The sequence below is a fragment of the Mustelus asterias genome, chromosome 23 (assembly GCF_964213995.1).
Source record: "Mustelus asterias chromosome 23, sMusAst1.hap1.1, whole genome shotgun sequence".
Taxonomy (NCBI): domain Eukaryota; kingdom Metazoa; phylum Chordata; class Chondrichthyes; order Carcharhiniformes; family Triakidae; genus Mustelus; species Mustelus asterias.
In genome coordinates, this window is record NC_135823.1 from 59,391,094 (window position 1) to 59,418,035 (window position 26,942).

A 26,942-nucleotide genomic window follows, 5' to 3' on the forward strand; every position below is an offset into this window, starting at 1 on the left:
AAGATTGCTGACCACAATTGCAAATGTTCTGAGAGAAACGACTGACTGTGTCAGAATGTTATAGACGAGGCCTTTTGGGTTCTTGGAGAATTTCAGTTTAACACATTCTGTCAATTTCACAGCTGTCAATTATCCAGTGATTTCACTATGCTTTATAACTTTTCAATTTATAAGTTTTCGGGAGGGTGGTGGAGGCGGGATGCCTCACATCCTTTGATGAGTACTTGGCACATCATAACATTCAGGGCTATGGGCCAAGTGCTGGCAGACGGGATTAGGTGGGCAGGTCAGAGCTTTTCATGCATCGGTGTAGGCTGGATGGGCCGATGGGCCTTTCCTGCACTGTAATATTCTGTGATTCTGTGATAATAAAGGGGGACTACTAGGATGCGGATTAGCATAAAGTTTATTTATTAGTGTCACAAGTAGTTTTACATTAACACTATGATGAAGTTATTGTGAAAATCCCCTAATCGCCACACTCCGGCGCCTGTTTGGCTACACTGAGGGAGAACTTAGCACGGCCAATGCACCTAACCAGCACGTCTTTCAGACTGTGAGAGGAAACCCGAGCACCCAGAGGAAACCCACGCAGACACGGGGAGAACGTGCAGACTCCGCACATACAGAGTATGAACGAATCAGTAAGCTCGGAGCATAAGGAAGAATGTTTGTTCAGCTCAAGCTTCCTATTAGCATTTGGTTTTCATTTACAAGGTACTGAAATCTCAGGGGGAGGGCCCAGGAGGGAAGCTGCCCAATGGTCACCGGTTGGCTCTGAGGTTCCACCGTGCTGCATCTTATCCAATGCATTGCCAGACCTGCAAAGCCCCATGCAGGTAAAGCTGTGACTCTTGATAGCTGAATGCTCCCATTCCAAATGTCTAGGCTGCAAATTATTCGCCAAGGGTTGGCATGCTCACTGAAAGAAGCAAATCAGCAGAGAACAAAGAAAAAGAGAATTACAGCACAGGAACAGGCCCTTTGGCCTTCCAAGCCTGCACCGACCATGCTGCCCGACTTAACTAAAACCCCCTTCCCTTCCGGGGACCATATCCCTCTATTCCCATCCCATTCATGTATTTATCAAGACGCCCCTTAAAAGTCACTATCGTATCTGCTTCCTCCGACAATGAGTTGCAGGCACCCACCACCCTCTGTGTAAAAAACAGAGAAAGAGCAAGAAAGAGAGACAGAGAGAAAGGGAGAACAGTAGGAGACAAAAGAGGGAACAAACATGTCAGTGTCCTTTTCTCGAATTAACATAGAACATAGAACATTACAGCGCAGTACAGGCCCTTCGGCCCTCGATGTTGCGCTGACCAGTGGTACCAATCTAAAGCCCCTCTAATCTACACTATTCCAATATCATCCATATGTTTATCCAATAACCATTTGAACGCTCTTAATGTTGACGAGGCCACTACTGCTGCAGGCAGGGCATTCCACACCCTTACTACTCTCTGAGTAAAGAACCTACCTCTAACATCTGTCCTATATCTCTCACCCCTCAATTTAAAGCTATGTCCCCTCGTGCTAGCCAACACCATCCGAGGAAAAAGGCTCTCACTATCCACCCTGTCTAATCCTCTGATCATCTTGTATGCCTCTATTAAGTCACCTCTTAACCTTCTTCTCTCTAACGAAAACAACCTCAAGCCCCTCAGCCTTTCCTCATACGATTTTCCCACCATACCAGGCAACAATTAACTCCCAGCTTTTTCCACAGCACTGTATCATGACAAAAAGGGAGATTAGAGAGGCTGCCTTGCTGCCTGTTCTATGTATTTGTTTAGTTATAGCCACCCGTTAAGCAATTAAATAAAAAATTGGCAGGGCTTGAACAGATTTCAAAAAAATACTGGACAGCAATAACTTTTCACTGTCTGTAAGAAATACCAGATCTTTACTTGAAACCATGAGGGTATGTCATTCTTTTCACACACTGCGCTCCTGCTGCTTTTCATGGTGGTCTCTCCCAGGTGAATAGTTAAAGTAAAAGTAAAGTTAAAGTTTATTTATTAGTCACAAGTAAGGCTGACATTAACACTGCAATGAAGTTACTGTGACATTCCCCTTGTCGTCACACTCCGGTGCCTGTTTGGGTCAATGCACCTAACTAGTACGTCTTTCAGACTGTGGGAGGAAACCGGAGCACCCGGAGGAAACCCACGCAGACACGGGGAGAACGTGCAGACTCCACGCAGACAGTGACCTAAGCCGGGAATCGAACCCGGGTGCCTGACGCTGTGAGGCAGCAGTGCTAACCACTGTGCCACCGGAGTGAATAATGAGCAAAGATCAGTTTAAACTGTCCTCACTAAAACATCTTGAGCATGGAAGGTTTTTTTTTGCAAATTAAGTTCATTTGTGGAATGCACAAGTTTTATTTAGGGAAAGGCACACTGTTGAAAAGTGTTATATTGTAACAGGGGTTTTTCTCTGCAGATTTTGCAGCAGATTTCGACATTGCAGCCGTGACGAGGCTTTAGAAGTAGTACTGTGGCTGTTAAACTGCTCTCGGGTGTGCCGAGATTGTGAAGAGTGCTATATAAAGTCTTCCTTTTTGCTCAACATCCTGGAAGTTGGCATAGGTTTCACACTGGGTCAACTGGGTGTATCCAATCGTACGTGACTGCTGGCAGTCACAGTATGGTCGTGCTGAATGCATCAGGCTGTAGCTGAAAAGACATTCGGAGCAACCTAACAAACAGGGCCTTGTAGCCTTTAGTGCTGCGCATTGTGTCAATGTAAACTCTTACTGTGGGATTCAGATCCGACCCAAGTACTTTTCATTAACTCCCTATATGAACAGCCTAGTTTGGCCAAGCTTGCTCTGGAATAGGAGAGAATTCCCTGGGCATCTTTCCCTCTCTGGACAGGTGATTGGCAAAGAGAACCAAAGGCCATTTGGCCCATCGAATCTGCACCGACAACAATTCCACCGAGGCTTTATCCCTGTCACCCCACATATTTACCCTGCTTATCCCTCTAACCTATGCATCCTGGGACATGAAGGGCAATTTAGCACGGCCAATGCACCTAACCCGCACAACTGTCGACCCAGCGGGTTGTTGTGAATTAAATCTGCTTCCACCACCCTAACCTTCCAAAGGGAATTGGATAACTACCTGAAGGACAAAACATGTCAGAGCTATGGAGGAAAAGGCATGGGGGTGGGTTGGGAGGGGGGAGTAGCGGCATCAGGGAAGGAGGCTGGGAGGGGCGGGGATGGAGGCTGGGGGGGTTGGGACTTGCTCGGACAGCTCTTTCAAAGAGCTGGCACTGGCATGATGGGTTGAATGGCCTTGATTACATGCTATCTCACGCTTTGATTCTCTGGCGATTCTGTATACTCCGAGTGTGGACTTTGTGAACAAAGATATTCTCCACTGAATCAGGAAGCAGCTTCCTGAATTGAGGGATTTGCAGGGGAGTCAGACCAATTAGATTGCTCTTCAGATAGTCCAAAGATGACTGGGTTAGGTGCATTGCCCGTGCTAAACTGCCCTTAATGTCCCGGGATGCATAGGTTAGAGGGATAAGCGGGGTAAATATGTGGGGTGACGGGGATGAGGCCTGGGCGGGATTACTGCCGGTGCAGACTCAATGGGCCAAATGGCCTCCTTCTGCACTGTAGGGTTTCTACGATAGAGCTGACACAGACTCAATGCGCTACACTCTTCTGTACAAACCATAAAAAGTTTGGAACAACAGACCATTTAGCATCTAAGTTATGTTAAGGTTTAAAGTTTATTTATTAGTGTCACCAGTAGGCTTACATTAACACTGCAATGAAGTTACTGTGAAAATCCCCTCATCGCCACAGTCGGAGAGTTGGGAGTTCCGCGCTTGTACTGGGAGAGCCGGGGAAATGGTGGGGGGGTGGGGGGAGAGTGGTGTCTAAACACGCATTGGGATCTGTCGCATTCACCTGAGGGGGTCAGGAAGCAATTCAGTTTAACGTCTCGTCGGAAAGATGATACCTCTGACAGGGCAACACTCCCTCAGCACTGCACCCGGTGAGGTGTCAGCCTAGATTAAGTATTCAAGTCCTTGAGTTCAACTTGAGCCGGAGCCCACATCCTTCGAACTAACTGCACTAACATCTCTGACAAAACTATTTGCTGAGCCTTTATATGGTCATATTATGGTGTATAGTAATATTACAGAGTCGCTGAGATCTTGCTGCCGTTTACGCCGATGGGATCTTACCGTCCGCCACGGGTTTTCCGGCAGCGAGGGGTGAGTTCAATGGGAAATCTCATTGACAACGGCAGGACTGTAAGATCCCACCGCCAGCGAGCGGCACACCGCGCCACCCACCGCTGTCAAACACTGCGGAGGGAGAGGAAAACCCCGCATGAGCAGCACCAATTTTCTTATCATCGGCGCATGTCACTACTACAGAAAACACAGACTTCAGAGCCTGGGGCAGCACGGTGGCACAGTGGTTAGCACTGCTGCCTCACAGCACCATGGACCCAGGTTCGATTCCCGGCTCGGGTCACTGTCTGTGTGGAGTTTGCACATTCTCCCCGTGTCTGCGTGGGTTTCCTCCGGGTGCTCCGGTTTCCCCCCACACTGCAAAGATGTGCAGGTTAGGCGGAATGACTGTGCTGAATTGTCCCTTTGTATCAGGGAGATTTGCAGAGTAAATATGTGGGGTTATGTGGATAGGTCCTGGGTGGAATTGTGGTCGGTGCAGACTCGATGGGCCGAACGGCCTCCCTCTGCACTGTAGGGATTCTATGATTCTATGAGTCCAATTGGCTAGTCCCTGGCAGGGATTTAGTGGGAGGCACGGTGGCACAGTGGTTAGCACTGCTGCCTCACAGCGCCAGGGATCCGGGTTTGATTCTGACTTGGGTGACTGTCTATGTGGAGTCTGCACATTCTCCCCTGTCTGTGTGGGTTTCCTCCGGGTGCTCCGGTTTCCTCCCACACACCAAAGATGGGGAGGTTGGCGGCGCTAAATTGACGCTTAGTGTCCCAAGATGTGTAGGTCAGATAGATTGGCCTTGGTAAATTGTGCGGTTAAGGGGATAGGTTGGAGGAGAGGGCTTGGGTAAGATAACTCTCTCAGAGAGTCGGTGCAGACTCGATGGGCCGAATGGCCTCTCCTGCACTGTCGGGATTCTATGATTCTACAGCCCTACCACGGCACATCCCGCTGTCGGCAGTACTGGAAGATCCCCCGCTTACCTTTGATCAATTCATATAAGCATTAATAACCTGAGCTCCTTAACTGATGGGAATGCAGAAGCTGGAATTCGAGTAAATATTGCTAGTGGTAATTACTTAGGTCGGATAAACCAAAGATTTTAATTCCTGGCTGAGGTTTCCCCATTGAAAGCCTTTTACTGTGCAGAGTAATTACTCTTGAGGTTACCCTGTGAAAAGCCTGCAGGTAACACTCCGATCGTGGGAATTGAAAGCTGAACAATGTAGGCGGACTGGTTAAAAGTGAATGTGCGCTGAGAGTCCCAAAACTGCTTTTCAAATTTCAGCCACAAAGCAGGGATTCCAGCAACAAGCCAGCTGTGGCCAGTCTGACAATCACGGAAGGCGGAATTTTCTGGTCCCGCGGCAGTGGACAGAGATAAAAGTTTAAAGTTGAAGTTTTTAAAGCTTATTTATTAGTGTTACAAGTAGGCTTACATTCACACTGCAATGAAGTTACTGTGAGAATCCCCTAGTCGTCACACTCTGGCATCTGTTCGTAGGTTTACATTGACACTGCAATGAGGTTTCTGTGAAAATCGCCTAATTGCCCCACAGTTCGGCACCTGTTCGTAGGCTTACATTAACACTGCAGTGAAGTTACTGTGAAAATCCCCTAATTGCCACAGTTTGGCACCTATTCGGGTACACGGAGGGAGAATTTAGCACAGCCGATGCACCGAACCAGCACGTCTTTCGGACTGAGGGAGGAAACCGGAGAACCCGGAGGAAACCCACGTGGACACGGGGAGAATGTGCAGACTCCACACAGACAGTAACCCGGCCCGGGAATCGAACCCGGATCCCTGGCGCTGCGAGGCAGCAGTGCTAAACACTGTGCCACCGTGCCGCCCCATTTGGCTGAGCACCAAATTCTCCATTCTCGCTTGCAGCGACAGCGGGGTGTGAATGGCCCGTAAGGAGCCCGAGACTGAGTAGACTGGGACTATACTCATTGGAATTCAGAAAAATGAGGGGAGATCTTATAGAAACATATAAGATTATGAAGGGAATAGATAAGATAGAAGCAGGGAAGTTGTTTCCACTGGCAGGTGAAACTCGAACTAGAGGGCATGGCCTCAAAATAAGGGGAAGCAGATTTAGGACTGAGTTGAGGAGGAACTTCTTCATTCAAAGAGTTGTGAATCTGTGGAATTCCCTGCCCAGTGAAGCAGTTGAGGCTACTTCATTGAATGTTTTTAAGGCAAGCATAGATAGATTTTTGAACAGTAAAGGAATTAAGGGTTATGGTGAGCGGGTGGGTAAGTGGAGCTGAGTCCACAAAAAGATCAGCCATGATCTTATTGAATGGCGGAGCAGGTTTGAGGGGCCAGCTGGCCTAAAGAACAAAGAACAAAGAACAGTACAGCACAGGAAACAGGCCCTTCGGCCCTCCAAGCCTGTGCCACTCCTTGGTCCAACTAGACCAATCGTTTGTATCCCTCCATTCCCAGGCTGCTCATGTGACTATCCAGGTAAGTCTTAAACAATGTCAGCGTGTCTGCCTCCACCACCCTACTTGGCACCGCATTCCAGGCCCCCACCACCCTCTGTGTAAAAAAAATCCCTCTAATATCTGAGTTATACTTCGCCCCTCTCACCTTGAGCCCGTGACCCCTCGTGATCGTCACTTCTGATCTGGGAAAAAGCTTCCCACCGTTCACCCTATCTATCCCCTTCATAATCTTGTACATCTCTATTAGATCTCCCCATATTCTCCATCTTTCCAGGAAGAACAACCCCAGTTTACCCAATCCCTCTCAAAGCTAAGACCCCCCATACCAGGCAACATCCTGGTAAACCTTCTCTGCACTCTCTCTAACGCCTCCACGTCCTTCTGGTAGTGCGGCGACCAGAACTGGACGCAGTATTCCAAATGTGGCCTAACCAGCGTTCTATACAGCTGCATCATCAGACTCCAGCTTTTATACTCTATACCCCATCCTATAAAGGCAAGCATACCATATGCCTTCTTCACCACCTTCTCCACCTGTGTTGCCACCTTCAAGGATTTGTGGACTTGCACACCTGGGTCCCTCTGTGTTTCTATACTCTTGATGGCTCTGCCTACTCCTGCCCCTAGTCCTTATGTTACGATCGCGACCATAACGTGGTACACAACTTCTTTAGCTGGTACAAGATGTAATCAGCAGATCACTGAATAGTGATTGCCTCTGAATATATAATTTCTCACTGGGGTTAGTGATTATATTTGGGAACAGTACATTGTTTAACCTCAGAACTAAATTGAGTTTTGTTAACATCTCTCTCCACAGATCACCCATCGATGTGCTGTTTAGATTCTTTACCTTCGATAATTCCCCACTTGGTTTTCCTGCCTAAAATCTTCTTGCCGTTGACTTGATGTTCCTGGTCAGTGCCAACAACTGCAAAGGGAATTTTTTCCTGTTGGAAAGACCCACAAAAACAGACATTATTATTAACGGTAACAAACAGTAACACGGTAACAACCAGCTCATGTGTTTTTGTGATCTTGGCTACGGGATAAATATTGGTCAGTACAGCAGGAAGAATACCCCTTCCAAACAGTGCCCGTCGGACCTTTTTACATTATCTGTGAGGACAGGCAGAGTCCACATCTCTCCCAAGAGTTGGCACCATGACAGTGCAGCACAGCCTCAGTGCTTCATAGAATCATGGGACAACATGGTGGTTAACACTGCTATCTCACAGCGTCAGGGACCCGGCTTCAATTCCAGCCTTGGGTCACTGTCTGTGCGGAGTCTGCAGCTTCTCCCCCCCGTGTCTGCGTGGGCTTCCTCCGGGTGCTCCGGTTTCCTCCCATAGTCCAAAGATGTTGCAGGTTAGTTTGATTGGCTATGGTAAATTGCCCCTTCGTGTCAGGGAGATTAGCAGGGCAAATACATGGGGTTGCGGGGATAGGGCCTGGGTGGGACTGCTGTCGGTGCAGACTCGATGGGCCGAATGGCCTCCTTTGCACTATAGGGATTCTATGATTCAGAAGAGGCCATTCAGCCCATCAAGTCGGCACCGACTCTCTCACAGAGTATCTTCCCAGGCCCTCTCCCCCACTCTATCCCTGTAACCCCACACATTATTCACCAAAGAGAAGGACTTGGTGGATGATGAGTCGGGAATAGGGTGTGTAGATAGTTTGAGTCATGTTGAGATCAAAAAGGAGGAGGCATTGGGGTTTTTGAGAAACCTTAAGGTAGACAAGTCCCCAGGGCCTGATGGGATAAACCCCAGAATATTGAGAGAGGTAGGAGAGGAAATTGCAGGGGCCTTGAGAGAAATCTTTGTATCCTCACTGGCTACAGGGGAGGTCCTAGAGGATTGGAGAATAGCCAATGTTGTTCCTTTGTTTAAGAAGGGTAGCAAGAATAATCCAGTTAATTACAGGCCGGTGAACCTTACATCAGTGGTAGGGAAATTATTGGAGAGGATTCTTCGAGACAGGCTTTATTCCCACTTGGAAATAAGTGGACGTATTAGTGAGAGGCAACATGGTTTTGTGAAGGGGAGGTCGTGTCTCACAAACTTGATCGAGTTTTTTGAGGAAGTGACAAAGATGATTGACGAGGGTAGGGCAGTGGATGTTGTCTACATGGACTTCAGTAAGGCCTTTGACAAGGCCCTTCATGGCAGACTGGTGCAGAAGGTGAAGTCGCATGGGATCAGAGGTGAGCTGGCTACGTGGATACAGAACTGGCTCAGTCAAAGAAGACAGAGGGAAGCAGTGGAAGGGTGTGTTTCTGAATGGAGGGCTGTGACAAGTGGCGTTCCTCAGGGATCAGTGCTGGACCTTTGCTGTTTGTAATATATATAAATGATTTGGAGAAAATGTAACTGGATTGATTAGTAAGTTTGCAGAGGACACAAAGGTTGGTGGATTTGCGGATAGCGATGAGGACCATCAGAGGATACAGCAGGATATAGATCAGTTGGAGACTTGGGCGGAGAGGTGGCAGATGGAATTTAATCCGGACAAAAGTGAGGTAATGCATTTTGGAAGGTCTAATACAAATAGGAAATATACAGTAAATGGCAGAACCCTTAAGAGTATTGATAGGCAAAGGGACCTGGGTGAACAGCTACCCAGATCACTGAAAGTGGCAATGCAGGTGGAGAAGGTAGTCAAGGCGGCATATGGCATGTTTGCTTTCATCGGCCGGGGCATTGAGTTTAAAAATTGGCAAGTCATGTTACAGCTTTATAGAACCTTAGTTAGGCCGCATTTGGAATATGGTGTTCAATTCTGGTCGCCACACTACCAGAAGGATGTGGAGGCTTTGGAGAGGGTACAGAAAAGATTTACCAGGGTGTTGCCTGGTATGGAGGGCATTAGCTATGAGGAGAGGTTGGAGAAACTTGGTTTGTTCTCAGTGAAACGATGGAGGTTGAGGGGTGACCTGATAGAAGTCTACAAAATTATGAGAGGCATGGACAGAGTGGATAATCAGAAGCTTTTTCCCAAGGTGGAAGAGTCAATTACTAGGGGGCACAGGTTTAAGGTGCGAGGGGCAAGGTTTAAAGGAGATGTACGAGGCAGATTTTTTACACAGAGAGTAGTGGGTGCCTGGAACTCGTTGCCGGGGGAGGTAGTGGAAGCAGATACGGTAGTGACTTTTAAGGGGCGTCTTGACAAATACATGAAGAGGATGGGAATAGAGGGATATGGTCCCTGGAAGGGTAGGGGGTTTTAGTTAAGTCGGGCAGCATGGTCGGTGCAGGCTTGGAGGGCCGAAGGGCCTGTTCCTGCGCTGTGATTTTCATTGTTCTTTGTTCTTTATTTACCATGGCTAATCCATCTAAAAACACATCTTTGTACGTTAAGTGATAATTTAGCATGGTCAATCCATGTAACCCGCACCTTTGGACTGTGGGAGGAAACCGGAGCACCCGGAGGAAACTCACGCAGACATGGGGAGAACGTGCAGACTCCACACAGACAGTGACCCGAGGCCGGAATCGAACCCGGGTCCCTGGAGCTGTGAGGCAGCAGTGCTAACCATTGTGCCACTGTGAGTCAGCCTGGATTATATGCTTAAATTCCTGGGTGGTTATTGAAACCCACAATCTTCTTATCCAAACCGTGAATGCAATGAGCCGCACTGGGTGTTTCCAGAGCAGAGGAGAAGTACAAACAATAAACAAATAAAATGTGCTCTTGTTTTTTTATTGCCTGTGCCAGTCTTACAATTGTTTTTCATATTTTTGCTTTTGGATACAGCTGTTCATTATTCTGCCACTCACACTCTGGCCAAATCTTCTGTTCCTTTACTTAACTGTTGCCATTCTCTTTACCTTGTGTACCATGAAGCTTTTCGTCAGTAATCTCTTTCAACCTCCACCCTAGAACCGTAGAATTCCTACAGTTCATAAGGAGGCCATTCGGCCCATCGAGTCTAATAGTGACTATCCGACAGTGTATCTTACTCAGGCCGTCTCTCTTACCCCAAGTCCAAATATTTACCCTGCCAATCCCACTAACCTAGACATCTTGGGATGCTAAGGGGCAATTTAGCATGGCCAATCCACCTAATCTACACAACTTTGGACTGTGGGAGGAAACCGGAGCACCCGGTGGAAACCCACACAGACACGGGGAGAACGTGCAAATGACGTGCAAAAGTCTGAAAGACGTGCTGAGTAGGTGCGTTGGCCATGCTAAATTCTCCCTCAGTGTACCCGAACAGGCGCCGGAGTGTGGTGACTAGGAGATTGTCACAGTAACGTCAGTGCAGAGTTAATGTAAGCCGACTTGTGACACTAAATAAACTTTAAAACTTTAACCCTTGATTCCATTTCTGTCTATCTCAGCCTTGAAGCCTCACAACATCAGGTTAAAGTTCAACCTGTTGGACTTTAACCTGTTGTGAGACTTCTTACTGTGCCCACCCCAGTCCAATGCCAGCATCTCCACATCATATCTCAGCCTTGAACATACTTATTGACCCAGCCTCTATAGCTCTCTGCGATAAATAATTCCACAGATTCACTACCCTTTAAGAGAAACAATTCCTCCTCACCTCTGTCTAAAATGGGTGACCCCTTACTCTGATGCCCTCTGGTCCTAGACTGTCCCACAAGGGGAAGCAACCTCTCAGCATCTACCCTTTCAAGACCATAAGACATAGGAGCAGAATTAGGCCACTCAGCCCATCGAGTCTGCTCCGCCATTCAATCATGGCTGACATTTTTCTCATCCCCATTCTCCTGCCTTTTCTCCATAACCCCTGATCCCCTTATTAATCCAGAACCTATCTATCTCTGTCTTAAAGACACTCAATGACCCGGCCTCCACAGCCTTCTGCAGCAAAGAGTTCCATAGATTTACCACTCTCTGGCTGAAGAAATTCCTCCTCATCTCTGTTTTAAAGGACATCTTGGGATGCTAAGGGGCAATGGTCCCTTTATCCTGAGGTTGTGCCCTCTGGTTCTAGTTTTTCCTACTAGTGGAAACATCCTCTCCATGTTCACTCTATTCAGGCCTTGCAGTATCCTGTAAGTTTCAATAAGATCTCCCCTCATCCTTCTAAACTCCAATGAGTACAGACCCAGAGTCCTCAACCGTTCCTCATACGACAAGCTCTTCATTCCAGGAATCATTCTTGTGAACCTCCTCTGGACCCTTTCCAAGGTCAGCACATCCTTCCTTAGATACAGGGCCCAAAACTGCTCACAATACTCCAAATGGGGTCTGACCAGAGTTTTTACAGCCCCAGAAGTACATCCCTGCTCTTGTGTTCTAGTCAAGACCCCTGAGAATCTGATACGTCTCAATAAGATCGCCTCTCATTCCTCTAAACTCCAATGAATGTTCTTCATGCCCCTCCCCTCTCCCTTCACTTCCCGAAAACCTATTACGTTTCGATATTTCTTCAGTTCTGGAAAAGGTCCTTGATCTGAAACGTAAACTTTTGTTTTTCTCTCTCCACTGATGCTGCCTGACCTGCTGGACATTTCCAGCATTTTCTGTTCTTATTTTTGATTTCTATATGATAGATACTAAGAATAGAATAGAATCCCTGCAGTGCATAAAGAGGCCATTCGGCCCATCGAGCCTGCACTGACAACAATCCCACCCGGGCCCTATCCCCGTAACCCCCACACATTTACCCTGCTAATCCCCCTGACACTAAGGGGTATTTAACCTCAACCCTTCTGTTTATGACAGGGCTCCATGGACATGATGACTACTTTTGATTTGATTTGATTTATTATTGTCACATGCATTAGTATATAGTGAAAAGTATTGTTTCTTGCGCGCTATACTGACAAAGCATACCGTTCATAGAGAAGGAAAGGAGAGAGTGCAGAATGTAGTGTTACAGTCATAGCTAGGGTGTGGAGAAAGATCAACTTAATGCGAGGTGGGTCCATTCAAAAGTCTGATGGCAGCAGGGAAGAAGCTGTTCTTGAGTCGGTTGGTACGTGTCCTCAGTCTTTTGTACCCGACGGAAGAAGGTGGAAGAGAGAATGTCCGGGGTGCGTGGGGTCCTTAATTATGTTGGCTGCTTTTCCGAGGCAGCGGGAAGTGTAGACAGAGTCAATGGATGGGAGGCTGGTTTGCGTGATGGATTGGGCTCCATCCACGACCCTTTGTATCTACACAAAAGGTGTGGCTCTGATTGTGACTAACACCGAGACATTTTTATTTTTAACCTGGTTTTAATCAGGTTTGGTTAAAGACATTAACTGAAAGGTCCATGGGAACTTACTCTAGTCTGTCAGAACGAAACAAAGAGCTGTCTTAACGTGCTCAGCCCCAGTTAATCGTAAATCTATTTGCATTGTTCTGAACAGAATTCTTTCTGATTAAAATAAAAGCAAGTTACTGCGGAATCTGAAACCAAAAGAGAAAATGCTGGAAAGTCTCAGCAGGTCTGACAGCATCTGTAAGGAGAGAAAAGAGCTGACGTTTCGAGTCCAGATGACGCTTTGTCAAAGCTACAAGGCAGAGAAAGTGGGAGATATTTATACTGCAGGGGGAGGGAATGAAAGATGAGTCATAGCCACAGAAACCAGGGGAAAGGCTGCTAATGGCAGTCCACAGAGAGAATAGAAGGTGTGAATGGCCAAACGGCAGAGAAGCTGAAATCAGAGGGTAAACTGAGATGGATGAAGATGTGGGGGGAGGGGGGAGATGGGTGGGGGATAAAATGGGAGAAAAAGGGGGAAAGGGGAAGCAAAGGGGAGAAAAGGTAAGGAAAGGGGGGATAAAATAGGGGGGAAGGTAGGGGGGAATTATTTCTGATATCTGTCCAACCAATGGTACCCTGCAACACAAATAATAACTTGAAAGGGTTCAAAAGATATTCTCAAACAGCAAGCATCCTTTTGCGTTTGATACATTGTGGATCTCAGACAGCCTCGTGGAAGGTAGACATTTTGATTTCCTCTATCTGTGGGTCTGATTGCAAAGGGGTTTCAGAGAGAGGCTGCGATTCATAAATGCTTAATCGGCTATATAGTACTTTCAGATGTCCCGAGGTTGTGTAAAAGTGCCACCTGAACCTAAAGTAAGAGGAGAAAATGCTGGAAAAACTCCAGCAGGCCTGGCAGTATCTGTGGAGAGAGAAACCAAGTTTAGGGGCGGTATGGTGGCACAGTGGTTGGCACTGCTGCCTCACAGCACCAGGGACCCAGGTTCAATTCTGGCCTCACGTCAGTGTGTGTGTGTGTGTGTGTGTGTGTGTGTGTGTGTGTGTGTGTGTGTGTGTGTGTGTGGTGTTTGCACGTTCTCCCCGTGGGTTTCCTCCGGGTGCTCTGCTTTTCTCCCACACTCCAAAGATGTGCGGGTTAGGTGGATTGGCCATGCTAAATTGCCCCTTAGTGTCAGGGGGACTAGCAGGGTAAATACGTGGGGTTACGGGGATAGGGCCTGGGTGGGAGTGTTGTCAGTGCAGGTTCGATGGGCTGAACTGCATTGTAGGGATTCTATGAGTGGTTATTTTGATCCTGTGTGACTCTTCTTCACAAGGAGACTCTGAAGAAGGGTTAGACGGACTCGAAACCCTAACTCTTTCTTTCTCTCTTCACAGATGTTGCCCATCCTGCTGAGAATTTCCAGCTGTTTTGTTTTTATTTCACAATTTCCAGCATCTGTGGTATTTTGCTTTTATTTTACTATCTAAAAGTCAGTCTTTCTCTTCAGCACACCTGGAGCACACTACAGCCAATGCAGCAGTCCCTTCTGAAGCCATGAGACGGGTAGCTGGCTCCAAGGAAGCAAACAGTTATCATCAGGCCCAGTGTTACTGTTGAGTTTAGAGCCAGAAATATGACTACTATTTTATACATTCCAGTGAGGAATCGCTATGGTTTGTGTTTTACTTTATGCAGTCTGTCTTTGCTACTGTTTACTCATCAGCTGACTATTAATATAAACCTACTCGGCTGCTTCTAGACAGAGCCAGAGTCTAACTGAAAGTTTATTCTACTATGTGGTTGTAGTAGAGGAGATGATATATGACACTGTAATCCTTGTACAGAAACAAAGATTTCTGCTCAACACATCATAGAATTATCATAGAATCCCTACAGTGCAGAAAGAGGCCAGTCGGCCCATCGAGCCCGCACCGACCACAATCCAACCTCGACCCTATCCTCGCAATTCCGCATATTTACTCTAGCTAGTCCCCCTGACACTAAGGGTCAATTAGCATGGCCAATCAACCTAACCCGCACATCTTTGGAGTGTGGGAAGAAACTGGAGCACCCGGAAGAAACCCACGCAGACTCTGCACAGGCAGTGACCCGAGCCCAGAATTGAACCCGAGTCCCTGGCGCAGATGAAGCTGCGGTGCTAACCACTGTGCCATTGTGCTAACCACTGTGCCATCGTGCTAACCACTGTGCCATCGTGCTAACCACTGTGCCATCGTGCCGCCCAACGCTATGGGCTTACTATAATTATCCAAATATTGGACGCACTCCTTGCAGAAGTTAATCTGGCACAGAGGAATGGGCTGGAAGGCTGGGATGGCGGGGAATGTGGAATCGGGAGGGAAGGTTGTGGAGGGGGGGGGTGGGTGGTGGGGTATAGTGCCCAATGTCTTGCTGACTCCGTCCAGTTCAGTTAGTGGCAGGCAAAATCAAGGACAGCCTCCCTGCCCAGAGACTAACTGAGCCCAATGAATGACCAATGAAGAGTCACTTTCCATTGTTGCTATGTATGGCTCCTGCCACAGACCTTATGGCCCATGGAGGTCACCCCTAGCAGTGAGGGCTGCCTCCCATCAAGACACACCCGTGTCCTCACTAACGACTGCAACCCCCAGCTCCCTCCACCCAACGTGCCTGCCTGCATGACTGGCCCCAGCTCTACCCCGTAGGGTTCTGGGGCCTGCTCTACCTGGCTTTCCTGAGTGGCACTGCTGGGACTGAAATGCTGCTGGCCCTCCGATTGATTGGCTACTCTGGGAGGTGGGATTTCCGTCCTTAAAGGAAGTTTTTAGTTTATTTATTAGTGTCACGAGTAGGCTTACATTAACACTGCAATGAAGTTACTGTGAAAATGCCCTAATCGCCACACTCCGGCGCCTGTTCGGGGTACACTGAGGGAGAATTTAGCACGGCCAATGCACCTAACCAGCACGCCTTTCGGAGTGTGGGAGGAAACCGGAGCACCCGGAGGAAACCTATGCAGACGCTGGGAGAATGAGCAGATATCCACTCTATCTGACGAAGGAGCAGCGCTCCGAAAGCTAATGGCATTTGCTACCAAATAAACCTGTTGGACTTTAACCTGGTGTTGTTAAAACTCTTACTGTGACTCCGTACAGACAGTGACCCAAGCCGGGAATCGAACCCGGGTCCCTGGCGCTGTGAGGCAGCAGTGCTGACCACCGTGGCACCGTGCCGCACAAAGTGGAGCCCCAAAGTCAGGCAGCCCATTGCCTGATGGCCACAGAATTGTATTGGAGCTACTAGAAATGGCCAAGATGGAAGTGTCTCCCAGCTGTTTGGCCTACATTCAGGGCCAAAGTCCTCACATTTAATCCACAATTAATTCTTCTAGTGAGTGAGGTCCAGTTTACGGGACTGTTCTTTGGTGCGGAACGATAGAAATGGAAGAACAGCAAAATGCCAAGATATGTCTTCGGAGACTGACGTCCACCCTTGACCTTTTCATTCAGCTCAGCCCGAGTTTGTTTGCCACTTTCCCAGCCAATCCTTGCTGGACCTTAATCCTCTTGGATGAAAGTGAGGAGGGAATGTGTTTTTGTGATGTCATATTTAATTGAAGACAGGGGAACAAAACACGAGGCCCACAGTAGCTCTGGGTCTCCAGGGATTCAGACTGTATATGATGATGTGCGGCACTGACTGATGGGGAGCAATGTATGTTTCCAATTGATGGCATTCACAAGCTGCGGTGTAGTGGTAATAGCACATTGCATACTTCATCTCGAATTACAAAACTTCCCCGAAACATTAAAACACCCTGCATTGCAATGAGCTGATGCTGCAATATTAAGACGCTGTGCCTCACAGTAATAAGATGAAGGTACGCCGTTAAGATTCCCCAAGACTAAAGTTCACCATCTTAGTGAGCCTGCACCGACCACAATCCCACCCAGGCCCCTATGGCTCCTGCCACAGACCTTATGGCCCATGGAGGTCACCCCTAGCAGTGAGGGCTGCCTCCTCAAGAAGATGCACCCCTGTCCTTGCTAATGACTGCACCCCCCAACCCACTTATTTACCCTGCTAGTCCTCTTGACATTAAGGGGCAATTTAGCATGGCCAATTCACCCAACCCTTTGGAATGTGGGAGGAAACCGGAGCACCCGGAGGAAACCCACACAGACATGGAGAGAACAAGCAAACTCCACACAGACAGTGACCCGAGCTGGGAATCGAACCCAGGTCCCTGGCGCTGTGGGGACAGCCTTTGGTGACTGTCTTTAGTTCATCTTGTAGATCATCGTCAGTGTAGTCACAGTGCACTGGCGTTCTTTGTTGTTTTTTTATTCATTCGTGGGACACGGGTGTCACTGGTTGGCCAGCATTTATTGCCCATCGCTAGTTGCCCGAGGGCATTTGAGAGTCAACCACATTGCTGTGGCTTTGGAGTCACATGTAGGCCAGAGCAGGTAAGGACGGCAGAATTCCTTCCCTAAAGGACTTTAGTGAACCAGATGGGGTTTTCCGACAATCGACAATGGTTTCATAGTCATCTGTAGATTCTTAATTCCAGATATTTTTGTTTTATTGAATTTAAATTCCACCACCCGTTGTGGCAGGATTCGAACCCGGGTCCCCAGAGCAAAGAACAAAGAAAATTTCAGCACAGGAACAGGCCCTTCGGCCCTCCAAGCCTACACCGACCATGCTGCCCGACTGAACTAAAACCCCCTACCCTTCCGGGGACCATATCCCTCTATTCCCATCCTATTCATGTATTTGTCAAGACGCCCCTTAAATGTCACGATCGTATCTGCTTCCACTACCTCCCCCGGCAGCGAGTTCCAGGCACCCAGCACCCTCTGTGCAAAAAACTTGCCTCGTACATCTTCTTTAAACCTTGCCCCTCACACCTTAAACCTATGCCCCCTAGTAATTGACTCTTCCACCCTGGGAAAAAGCTTCTGACTATCCACCCTGTCCATGCCCCTAACATTAGCTGAATTTCTGGTTTAATAATCTGGCGATACTATCACTAGGCCATCGCCTCCTCCCCCTGACTGAATCACCTCAGTGTGTTGTTATTTTAGTGTGATATTTGACAAGAATATCATCTACGATCCCTTGAATCAAAGCACACTTGTTGGCAACAATTCTTGCTGTAATTCACCCTTGTGCCAGTGGTGGCACTGTTTTCAGGGAGGGCCCAGTTATAGCCCAATGTGTCTGACAAAGGCAGATCCCACTATGAATGAGGACATTGGAGTTTATAATGCAGCAAGTTGACAGTGGGTAAGTGCAAGATTTATAATGTGAATCGACACGTTGCTCAATTGTTATCTTAAGGCCTTGGGGCACCAATTTCGAAGGTTGTTTAACAGACATTTCTGCTTGTGTTCACTTGTTATGTCAGTGCAACCAACTCAAGCATGTGTGAGAGAAATGGCTCATTTCCCCTGTCATGCTCCTTCACGCACTGGACTGAAATGTGATGTGCCAGTTATGATACTTTACATTGGCTGCAGTCCCGACAGCCGGAATGAAGTGCTCCAGAGACGGAGCGTTATTTTTATTTAGTTCACCCGGCTGAGGCTGAGAGAACACTCTGCGTCTCTCCAGTCCCCAAGGGCCACATCAGCTCACGGCTTGCTCCCATACTGGAGTTTGGAATGAGTTCTGCCGTCATCTGCTCAGCTAGTGGAGTTAGCCTTTTACAACCCCGCTGGATTAAAAACAACAAAATCCAGCCTCCCCGTGGAACGGTGGAAGGGGCGGCACGGTAGCACAGTGGTTAGCACTGCTGCTTCACAGCTCCAGGAACCCGGGTTTGATTCCCGGCTTGGGTCACGGTCTGTGTGGAGTTTGCACATTCTCCTCGTGTCTGCATGGGTTTCCTCCAGCTGCTCCGGTTTCCTCCCACAGTCCAAAGATGTGTGGGTTAGGTTGATTAGCCATGCTAAAATTGCCCATTAGTGTCCTGAGATGCGTAGGTTAGAGGGATTAGCGGGTAAATATGTAGGTATATGGGGGTAGAGCCTGGGTGGGATTGTGGTCGGTACAGACTTGATGGGCCGAATGGCCTCTTTCTGCACTGTAGGGATTCTATGATTTCTATGAATTGTTATCATTACAAAGCACTTGTGACTATGACCACAAGATGTAGAAGCAGAAGTAGGCCATTCGGCCCATCATGTCTGCTTCACCATTCAACGAGATCATGACTGATCTGATGTGATTATCATCAATTTCACTTTCCTGCCATATCCCCACAGCCCCATAGGGCGACACGGTGGCTCAGTGGTTAGCATTGCTGCCTCACAGCGCCAGGGACTCGGGTTCGATTCCCGGTTTAGGTGACTGCCTGAGCAGAGTCTGCACGTTCTCCCCGTGTCTGCATGGGTTTCTTCCGGGTGTTCCGGTTTCCTCCCACAGTCCGAAAGACGTGCTGGTTAGGTACATTGGCCGTGCTAAATTCTCCCTCAGTGTACCCGAACAGGCGCCGGAGTGTGGCGACTTTAGCAGTAACTTCATTGCTGCGCTAATGTAAGCCTACTTGCGACACTAATAAATAAACTTTAAACTTCAACCCTTGATTCCCTTACTGTCTATCTCAGCCTTGAACATACTTATTGACCCTAGAGTACTGTGTACAGTTTTGGTCTCCTTACTTGAGAAAAGATATACTGGGGCTATACTCATTGGAATTCAGAAGAATGAAGGGAGATCTTATAGAAACATATAAGATTATGAAGGGAATAGATAAGATAGAATCAGGGAAGTTGTTTCCACTGGCGGGTGAAACAAGAACTAGGGGGCATAGCCTCAAAATATGGGGGAGCAGATTTAGGACTGAGTTGAAGAGGAACCTCTTCACACAAAGGGTTGTGAATCTGTGGAATTCCCTGCCCAGTGAAGCAGTTGAGGCTACCTCATTGAATGTTTTTAAGGCAAGGATAGATACATTTTTGTACAGTAAAGGAATTAAGGGTTATGGTGAGCGGGCAGGTAAGTGGAGCTGAGTCCACGAAAAGATCAGCCATGATCTTATTGAATGGCGGAGCAGGCTCGAGGGGCCAGAGGGCCTCCTCCTACTCCTAGTTCTTATGTTTTTATTGAGCCAGCCTCTATAGCTCTCTGCGGTAAAGAATTCCACAGATTCACTACCCTCGAAGAGAAGCAATTCCTCCTCACCTCTGCCTAAAATGGGTGACCCCTTACTCTGAGGTTATGCTCGTGGTCCTAGACTCTCCCACAAGGGGAAGCAACCTCTCAGCATCTACCTTGTCGAGCCCCCTGAGAATCCCATATATCTCAATAAGGTTGCCCCTCATTCTTCTAAACTCTAATGAGTACAGGTCCAAAGTGTAGAAGAGATTTACTCGGATGCTACCGGGACTTGATGGATTGAGTTATAAGGAGAGGCTGAATAGACTGGGACTTTTTTCTCTGGAGCATAGAATGCTGAAGGGTGATCTTATAGAGGTCTATAAAATAATGAGGGGCATAGACCTGCTAGATAATCAACATCTTTTCCCAAAAGTAGGGGAGTTTAAAACTAGAGAGCATAGGTTTAAGGTGAGAGGGGAGAGATACAAAAGTGTCCAGAGGGGCAATATTTTCACACAGAGGGTGGTGAGTGTCTGGAACAAGCTGCCAGAAGTGGTAGTAGAGGCGGGTACAATTTTGTCTTTTAAAAAGCATTTAGACAGTTACATGGGTAAGATGGGTATAGAGGGATATGGGCCAAATGCGGGCAATTGGGATTAGTTTAGGAGTTTAAAAAAAAGGGCAGCATGGACCTGCTTCCATGCAGTAAACCTCTGACTCTATAACCTACTCAATCTCTCAACATGAGAAAATCCCTCCATACCCAGGATGAACCTTCGCTTGGCTGCCTTCAATACCGGTATATCTTACCTTAGATAAGGGGACCAAAACTGTTCACAGTATTCCAGGTGTGGTCTAACTAGTGCCTTGTGCAGTATTAGCAAGCCTTTCCTATTTTTATACTCCATTCCCTTTAAATAAAGGCCAACAGGCCCTTCCCTATGACGTGCTGAGCTTGTGCGCAAACTTCTTGTGATTTAAGCATGAGGACCCTCCAGATCCCTCTGTGCTGCGGCTTTCTGCAGTCTTTCTCCTTCTAGTTCAGCATAAAACCCAAGGGGAATTTCTGACTTGATAGTTCATAGCTTGAATCATAACTATATTGCTTGCAATTGTAATGATTGGATAAGTTTAAATTCATTCCCTCAAAAACTATTGATGGTTTAGCGGCAAGCTCCATGGTTTCCATTGAGTACACTATGCTGAGGTGTTTTCCACACTCCTGTTGGAATACAATGGGGAACAGAGCGAAGGCACTATTCCAGCATGGGGCCATAATCAGAATTGTTACAGTGCAGGAGGAGGCCATTCGGCCCATTGTGTCTTCACTGGCTCTTCAAATGAGCGACATGGTGGCACAATGCCTCACAGCGCCAGGGTTCAATTCTAGCCTTGGGTGACGGTCTATGTGGAGTTTGCACACCCTCCCTGTGTCTGCATGTGTTCCCTCCGGGTGCTCCAGTTTCCTCCCACAGTTCAAAGATTTATTTATTTATTAGTGTCACAAATAAGCTTACATTAACACTGCAATGAAGTTGCTGTGAGAGTCCCCTAGTCGCCGCACTCCGGAGAGGGAGAATTTAGCACAGCCAATTCACCTAACCCACACATCTTTGGACTGTGGGCGGAAACCGGAGCACCCGGAGGAAACCCACGCAGACATGGGGAGAACGTGCAGACTCCGCACAGACAGTGACCCAAGCCGGGAATCGAACCCAGGTCCCTGGCGCTGTGAGGCAGCAGTGCTAATAACCACTGTGCCACTCATGTGCGAGTTAGGTTGATTGGCCATGCTAAATTGCCTCTTAGTGCCAGGGGGATTAGCAGGGTGGGAATGGGCGACGAGGGATGGGCAATAAATACTGGCCAGCCAGCGATGCCCATGTCCCACGAATGAATAAAGATACATGGGGATAGGACCTGAGTGGGATTGTCGTTAGTTCAGATTTGATGGGCTGAATGGCCTCCTTCTGCATTGTAGGGACTCTATGAATACGCTTCAGAGGAATATACAAAACGGCCTGTAACAAATGCCAAGCGCGAGCTGGGATCATCGGATGTAATGAGCCATGATTTAATTATTCACTGGGATGTAGTGCACTGAGATTCAATTATCCAGTACTGTGCTCCGAATGAAGATAATTTAGGCACACTTACTCTTACTGTATCATTTAATAATTTATCCTCTGGATCTTCATCAAACTCTGTCTGCGGGTAAACACTAATGGAATAATTTCTCAGGTCTTGTCGAATCTGAAAGGTTAATGAAGAAGGTTGAGGTTAAAGGATGCAGCTATAGAAGGTAATCAGGTGGTGAGTAATTACTGATACATTCATTAATTCATTTGCCTACCAACAATGGGTTACTGCCCCTGACAATGGCAGCTCCGGTTTCCATTGGACCCATTCCCTTCAGTGTCAGAAAACAGCCGAGCGCAGAAAACCAGGGTACGAGAAAGAGTTTCATAAAATTGAATCCCCACAGAGGCCATTCAGCCCATCGAATCTGCACTGACTCTCTGACAGAGTATCTTGCCCAGGCCTTTTCCACCACCCTATTCCTGTAGCCTCACACATTTACCATGGCCAATCCATCTACCCTAGACATCTTGGGAAACTAAGGGGCAATTTGATGCCCTTGATGGTTTGAGTTATTAAACTAGAAAGAGTGTAGAAAAGATTTACTAGGATGCTGCCAGGACTTGATGGTTTGAGTTATAAGGAGAGGCTGGATAGACTGGGACTTTTTTCCCTGGAGCGTAGGAGACTAAGGGGTAATCCTATAGAGGTCTATAAAATAATGAGGGGCACAGACAAGGTAGATAGTCAACATCTTTTCCCAAAGTTAGGGGAGCCTAAAACTAGAGGGCATAGGTTTAAGGTGAGAGGGGAGAGATACAAAAGGGTCCAGAGGGGCATTTTTTTCACACAGAGGGTGGTGAGTGTCTGGAACAAGCTGCCAGAGGCAGTAGTAGAGGTGGGTACAATTTTGTCTTTTAAAAAGCATTTAGATAGTTACATGGATAAGATGGGTATAGGGAGATATGGGCCAAATGCGGGCAATTGGGATTAGCTGAGGAGTTTCTTTAAAAAAGGCAGCATGGACAAGTTGGGCCGAAAGGCCTGTTTCCATGCTGTAAACCTCAATGACCACTATGACTCTAACTTATTATGGCCATCCACCAAACCAGCACAACTTTGGACTGTGGGAGGAAACCAGAGCACCCGGAGGAAACCCACACAGACACGGGGAGAATGTGCAAACTCCACACAGTCAGTTGCCCATGGCTGCTAACCACTGTGCCACCGTGCCGCCCATGGTTTATGAGATTTAAGAAGCACCAAGCGTAAGTGGCAAGTGTAACCATTTTACAAAAAGCAACACGGATATGTCGGGTTCTATTCCGGCCTTGGGTCAGTGTCTGTGTGGAGTTTGCACTTTCTCCCCGTGTCTGCATGGGTTTCCTCCGAGTGCTCCAGTTTCCTCCCACAGTCCAAATATGTACTGGTTGTGTGGATTGGCCATGCTAAATTGTCCCTTAGTGTTCCAAATTGTGTAGGTTAGGGGGTTGAGTGGGGTAAATGTGCGGGGATAGGGTGGGGAGCCTGGGTAAGATGCACTGTCATGGAGTTGGTGCAGACTCGATGGGCCGAATGGCCTTCTTCTGCAGTGTAGGATTTCTATGGCGCCTGAGGGGCTGCACCAAGGGCAGGATATTGTTGCCTTGTTGGACCTGACACTGGAAATTCCCACTTGAGGTCAACGGATCTTCCCATTGTCCACCCCTTGCCCGCTCCAATTTCCGTGGCAGGTGGGGCGGTCGATTTCTGGTGCAAGATCCTGCAGCTCTCCGGCGGACTAATGAAGCCAGTGAGCCAACTTGCCGGTGTCCCACCAACTGGCCAGTTTCGGCAGGTACTACACCAGGACTGTGCTCACGGTTGAAGTTCTAGACCACCATTCCTGGCAAAGTGTGATCATTTCCTATCCAATGCCAATGTCGGTGTCACTGAGGGCATCAGGATCTGGACAGTATCCCTCCTCTGGCCTTCCTCTTCTTCTGAGCACACTGGGCTCTACAAGCCGGCACGGTGGCTGGCACTGCTGCCTCACAGTGCCAGGGACCTGGGTTCGATTCCCGACTTGGGTCACTGTCTGTGCGGAGTCTGCACGTTCTCCCCATCTCTGCATGGGTTTCCTCCGGGTGCTCCGGTTTCCTCCCACAATCTGAAAGACGTGCTGGTTAGGGTGCATTGGCCGTGCTAAATTCCCCCTCAGTCTACCCGAACAGACGCCGGAATGTGGCGACTGGGGGATGTTCACAGTAACTTCACTGCAGTGTTAATGTAAGCCAACTTGTGACACTAATAAATAAACTTTAATAGTGCCAGGGCTGCAAAAATCAGGACACCTAGCATAAAGGTACACCGAGGCCTAAAGGGTTGACAGGGTGGAGTGATTGGGGGAAGGGGGGTTAAAGTTAAAGTTTATTTATTGTCACAATTCATTAACACTGCAATGAAGTTACTGGAGGCAAGGGTTGATGGAGACAAAACAGAAAACTAGTCCTGATTGATGAAAAGTATTCGCTGACTGCATCAACTGACTGCTTCCATTAAAAAATGTCCTCGTTAAGATTTTTCCCCCCTTTGTTCTGGGCGGAATGAACATGTGCCAAGTCTCCAACTCGGCAATGAAAGCGACTCTTCCCGTGAAGCTGCAGAAGGACGTGTCATTAAAATCTCAGGCCTGGGCTAATTCTGGATTCACTGAGAACCGCCACGGTACCAGAGCCGATAAAATAAAATGCTCCCGACAAATCAACAGGTATGGTCGGAATTGAAAGATATATATACCAGCGGTGTAGAGGACAGTAACATAGACACATACCCTTTGTTTAAATTCTCGTCTCTCATCTAAGGTGAGTGTATCAGCTTTCGCAATAACTGGGACTATGTTGACTATTTTGTCTAGACGGTTCATGAACTCTATGTCCAATGGTCGTAACCTGAAAAACAGCAGAATAATATAAAATTAAAGGAGTTGATGTGGCAGAGTGTCCCTGCCTCTGAGCCAGAAGCTCCAGGTTCAATGACCACCTCCGATGAGAGAATTCCGCCCCTCGTCATTCAAGGCCATTCCCATCACTGAATTCCTCCCCCACTATCCACATCCTGCGGGTCATCATTGACCGGTAATACAACTGGACTCGCCACATAGACACAGTGGCTACAAGAGCAGGTCAGAGGCTAGGAATACTGCGACAAGTATCTTGACTCCCCAAAGCCTGTCCACCATCTACAAGGCACAAGTCAGGAGTGTGATGGAATACTCCCCACTTGCCTGGATAGGTGCAGCTCCAACAACACGCAAGAAGCTTGATACCATCCAGGACATTTAATTGGCACCTCGTCTGCAAATATTCACTCCATTCAGTACCGACGCACAGTGGCAGCCGTGTCTACCAACTTCAAGATGTACTGCAGGAACTTGCCAAGCCTCCTTCAACAGCACCATCCAAACTCATAACCACTACTATCCAAAAGGACAAGGGCAGCAGATACATGGGAACGCCTGGGAGTTCCACTCCAAATCAAACACCGTCCTGACTTGGAAATATATCGCCGTTCCGTCACTGTCGCTGGGTCAAAATTCCATCCCTAACAGCATAATGGATGTACCTAAACCATGTGGTCTGCAGCGGTTCGAGAAGGCAGCTCACCACCACCTTCTCAAGGGGCAATTAAGGAGGAACAATGAATGCTGGCCTAGCCAGCGACACCCATGCCCCAGGAATGAATGGTTGGCTCAGTTGGATGGATGGCTGGTGTGAATCAGATTGGTGCCAATAGTATGGGGTTCAATCCCCGTTCTGGCGGGGGTGGATTTGGGACTTGCCTCCTTGCCCTACCCCTGGTGCTGAGGGTCAAACCTTCCTTTAGACAGGGAACCGAGGGAGAAATTATTTGTAGCGCTATCGGTGGGCAGCATCAGATTTATCTCTTTTCTTTTCATGTGACAAGGTTCTCTTACGCACATGAAGTTATTCCCTTTCCTGTGCTAATAATTTACATAATATTAACAACATTTATATAGCACCTTTAACATATACAACATCCCAGGCACGTCACAGGAATGATTATCAAACAAAACGGGTTAGGTGGATTGCCCATTTGCACGTTCTCCCCGTGTCTGCGTGGGTTTCCTCCGGATGCTCCGGTTTCCTCCCACAGCCCAAAAATGTGCGGGTTAGATTGATTGGCCAGGGTAAATTGCTCCATTGTGTCAGGGGGATTAGTAGGGTAAATATTTGGGGTTACGGGGATAGGGCCTGGGTGGGATTGTTGTCGACGCAGGCTCGATGAGCCGAATGGCCTCCTTCTGCACTGTAGAGATTCTAGGAAAACCTGACATGCAGCCCGTACAAGGAGATATTAGGACAGGAGACCAAAGGTTTGGCCAAAGAAATGGATATTGAGAGGATGGAGAGAGAGGGAAATACACACAAATAAACCCTGAAGAAAATAAATAGTGAGATTTGATTTCACCAGATTAAAGAGTGACAATTAATCAAAGAGTTGGTTTAATCTGAGCTGCCAAATATCAGGAGGGTAGCTGAGATTATTGCTCTTCTTGGCGCTGTATCCTTACATTAGTTGAATACTCTGTGGCACAATGACAGCCAGACTCTGCTACACCTCTGGCAAGTAAATCATAGAATCATCATGGAGTCCCTACAGTGCAGAAGGAGGCCATTCAGCCCATCGCATTTGCACTGACCAGGGGTGGCACAGTGGTTAGCACTGCTGCCTCACAGCGCCAGGGACCCGGCTTCGATTCCCGACTTGGATCACTATCTGTGCAGAGTCTGCATGTTCTCCCCGTGTCTGCGTGGGTTTCCTCCGGGTGCTCCTGTTTTCTCCCATAGTCCAAAGATGTGCGGGTTAGGTTGACTGGCCTTGCGACATTGAGTCTCGTGTCGGGGGATTAGCAG

At 47.8% G+C, this 26,942-nt stretch overlaps 1 protein-coding gene across 6 annotated transcripts in view; it reads right to left on the minus strand.

Moving 5' to 3' along the window:
- Positions 1-26,942, minus strand: part of LOC144510824 (neuronal-specific septin-3-like) — a 403,898-nt gene that overhangs the window by 19,871 nt on the left and 357,085 nt on the right. For all 6 annotated transcript variants that reach the window (XM_078240760.1, XM_078240761.1, XM_078240764.1 and 3 more), the window contains exons 6-8: positions 24,839-24,956; positions 22,105-22,200; positions 7,533-7,629 (exon numbers count right to left, since the gene is read on the minus strand). In XM_078240760.1, the coding sequence (XP_078096886.1) occupies positions 7,533-7,629; positions 22,105-22,200; positions 24,839-24,956 (311 nt within the window). The remainder of the gene's footprint in view (positions 1-7,532; positions 7,630-22,104; positions 22,201-24,838; positions 24,957-26,942) is intronic.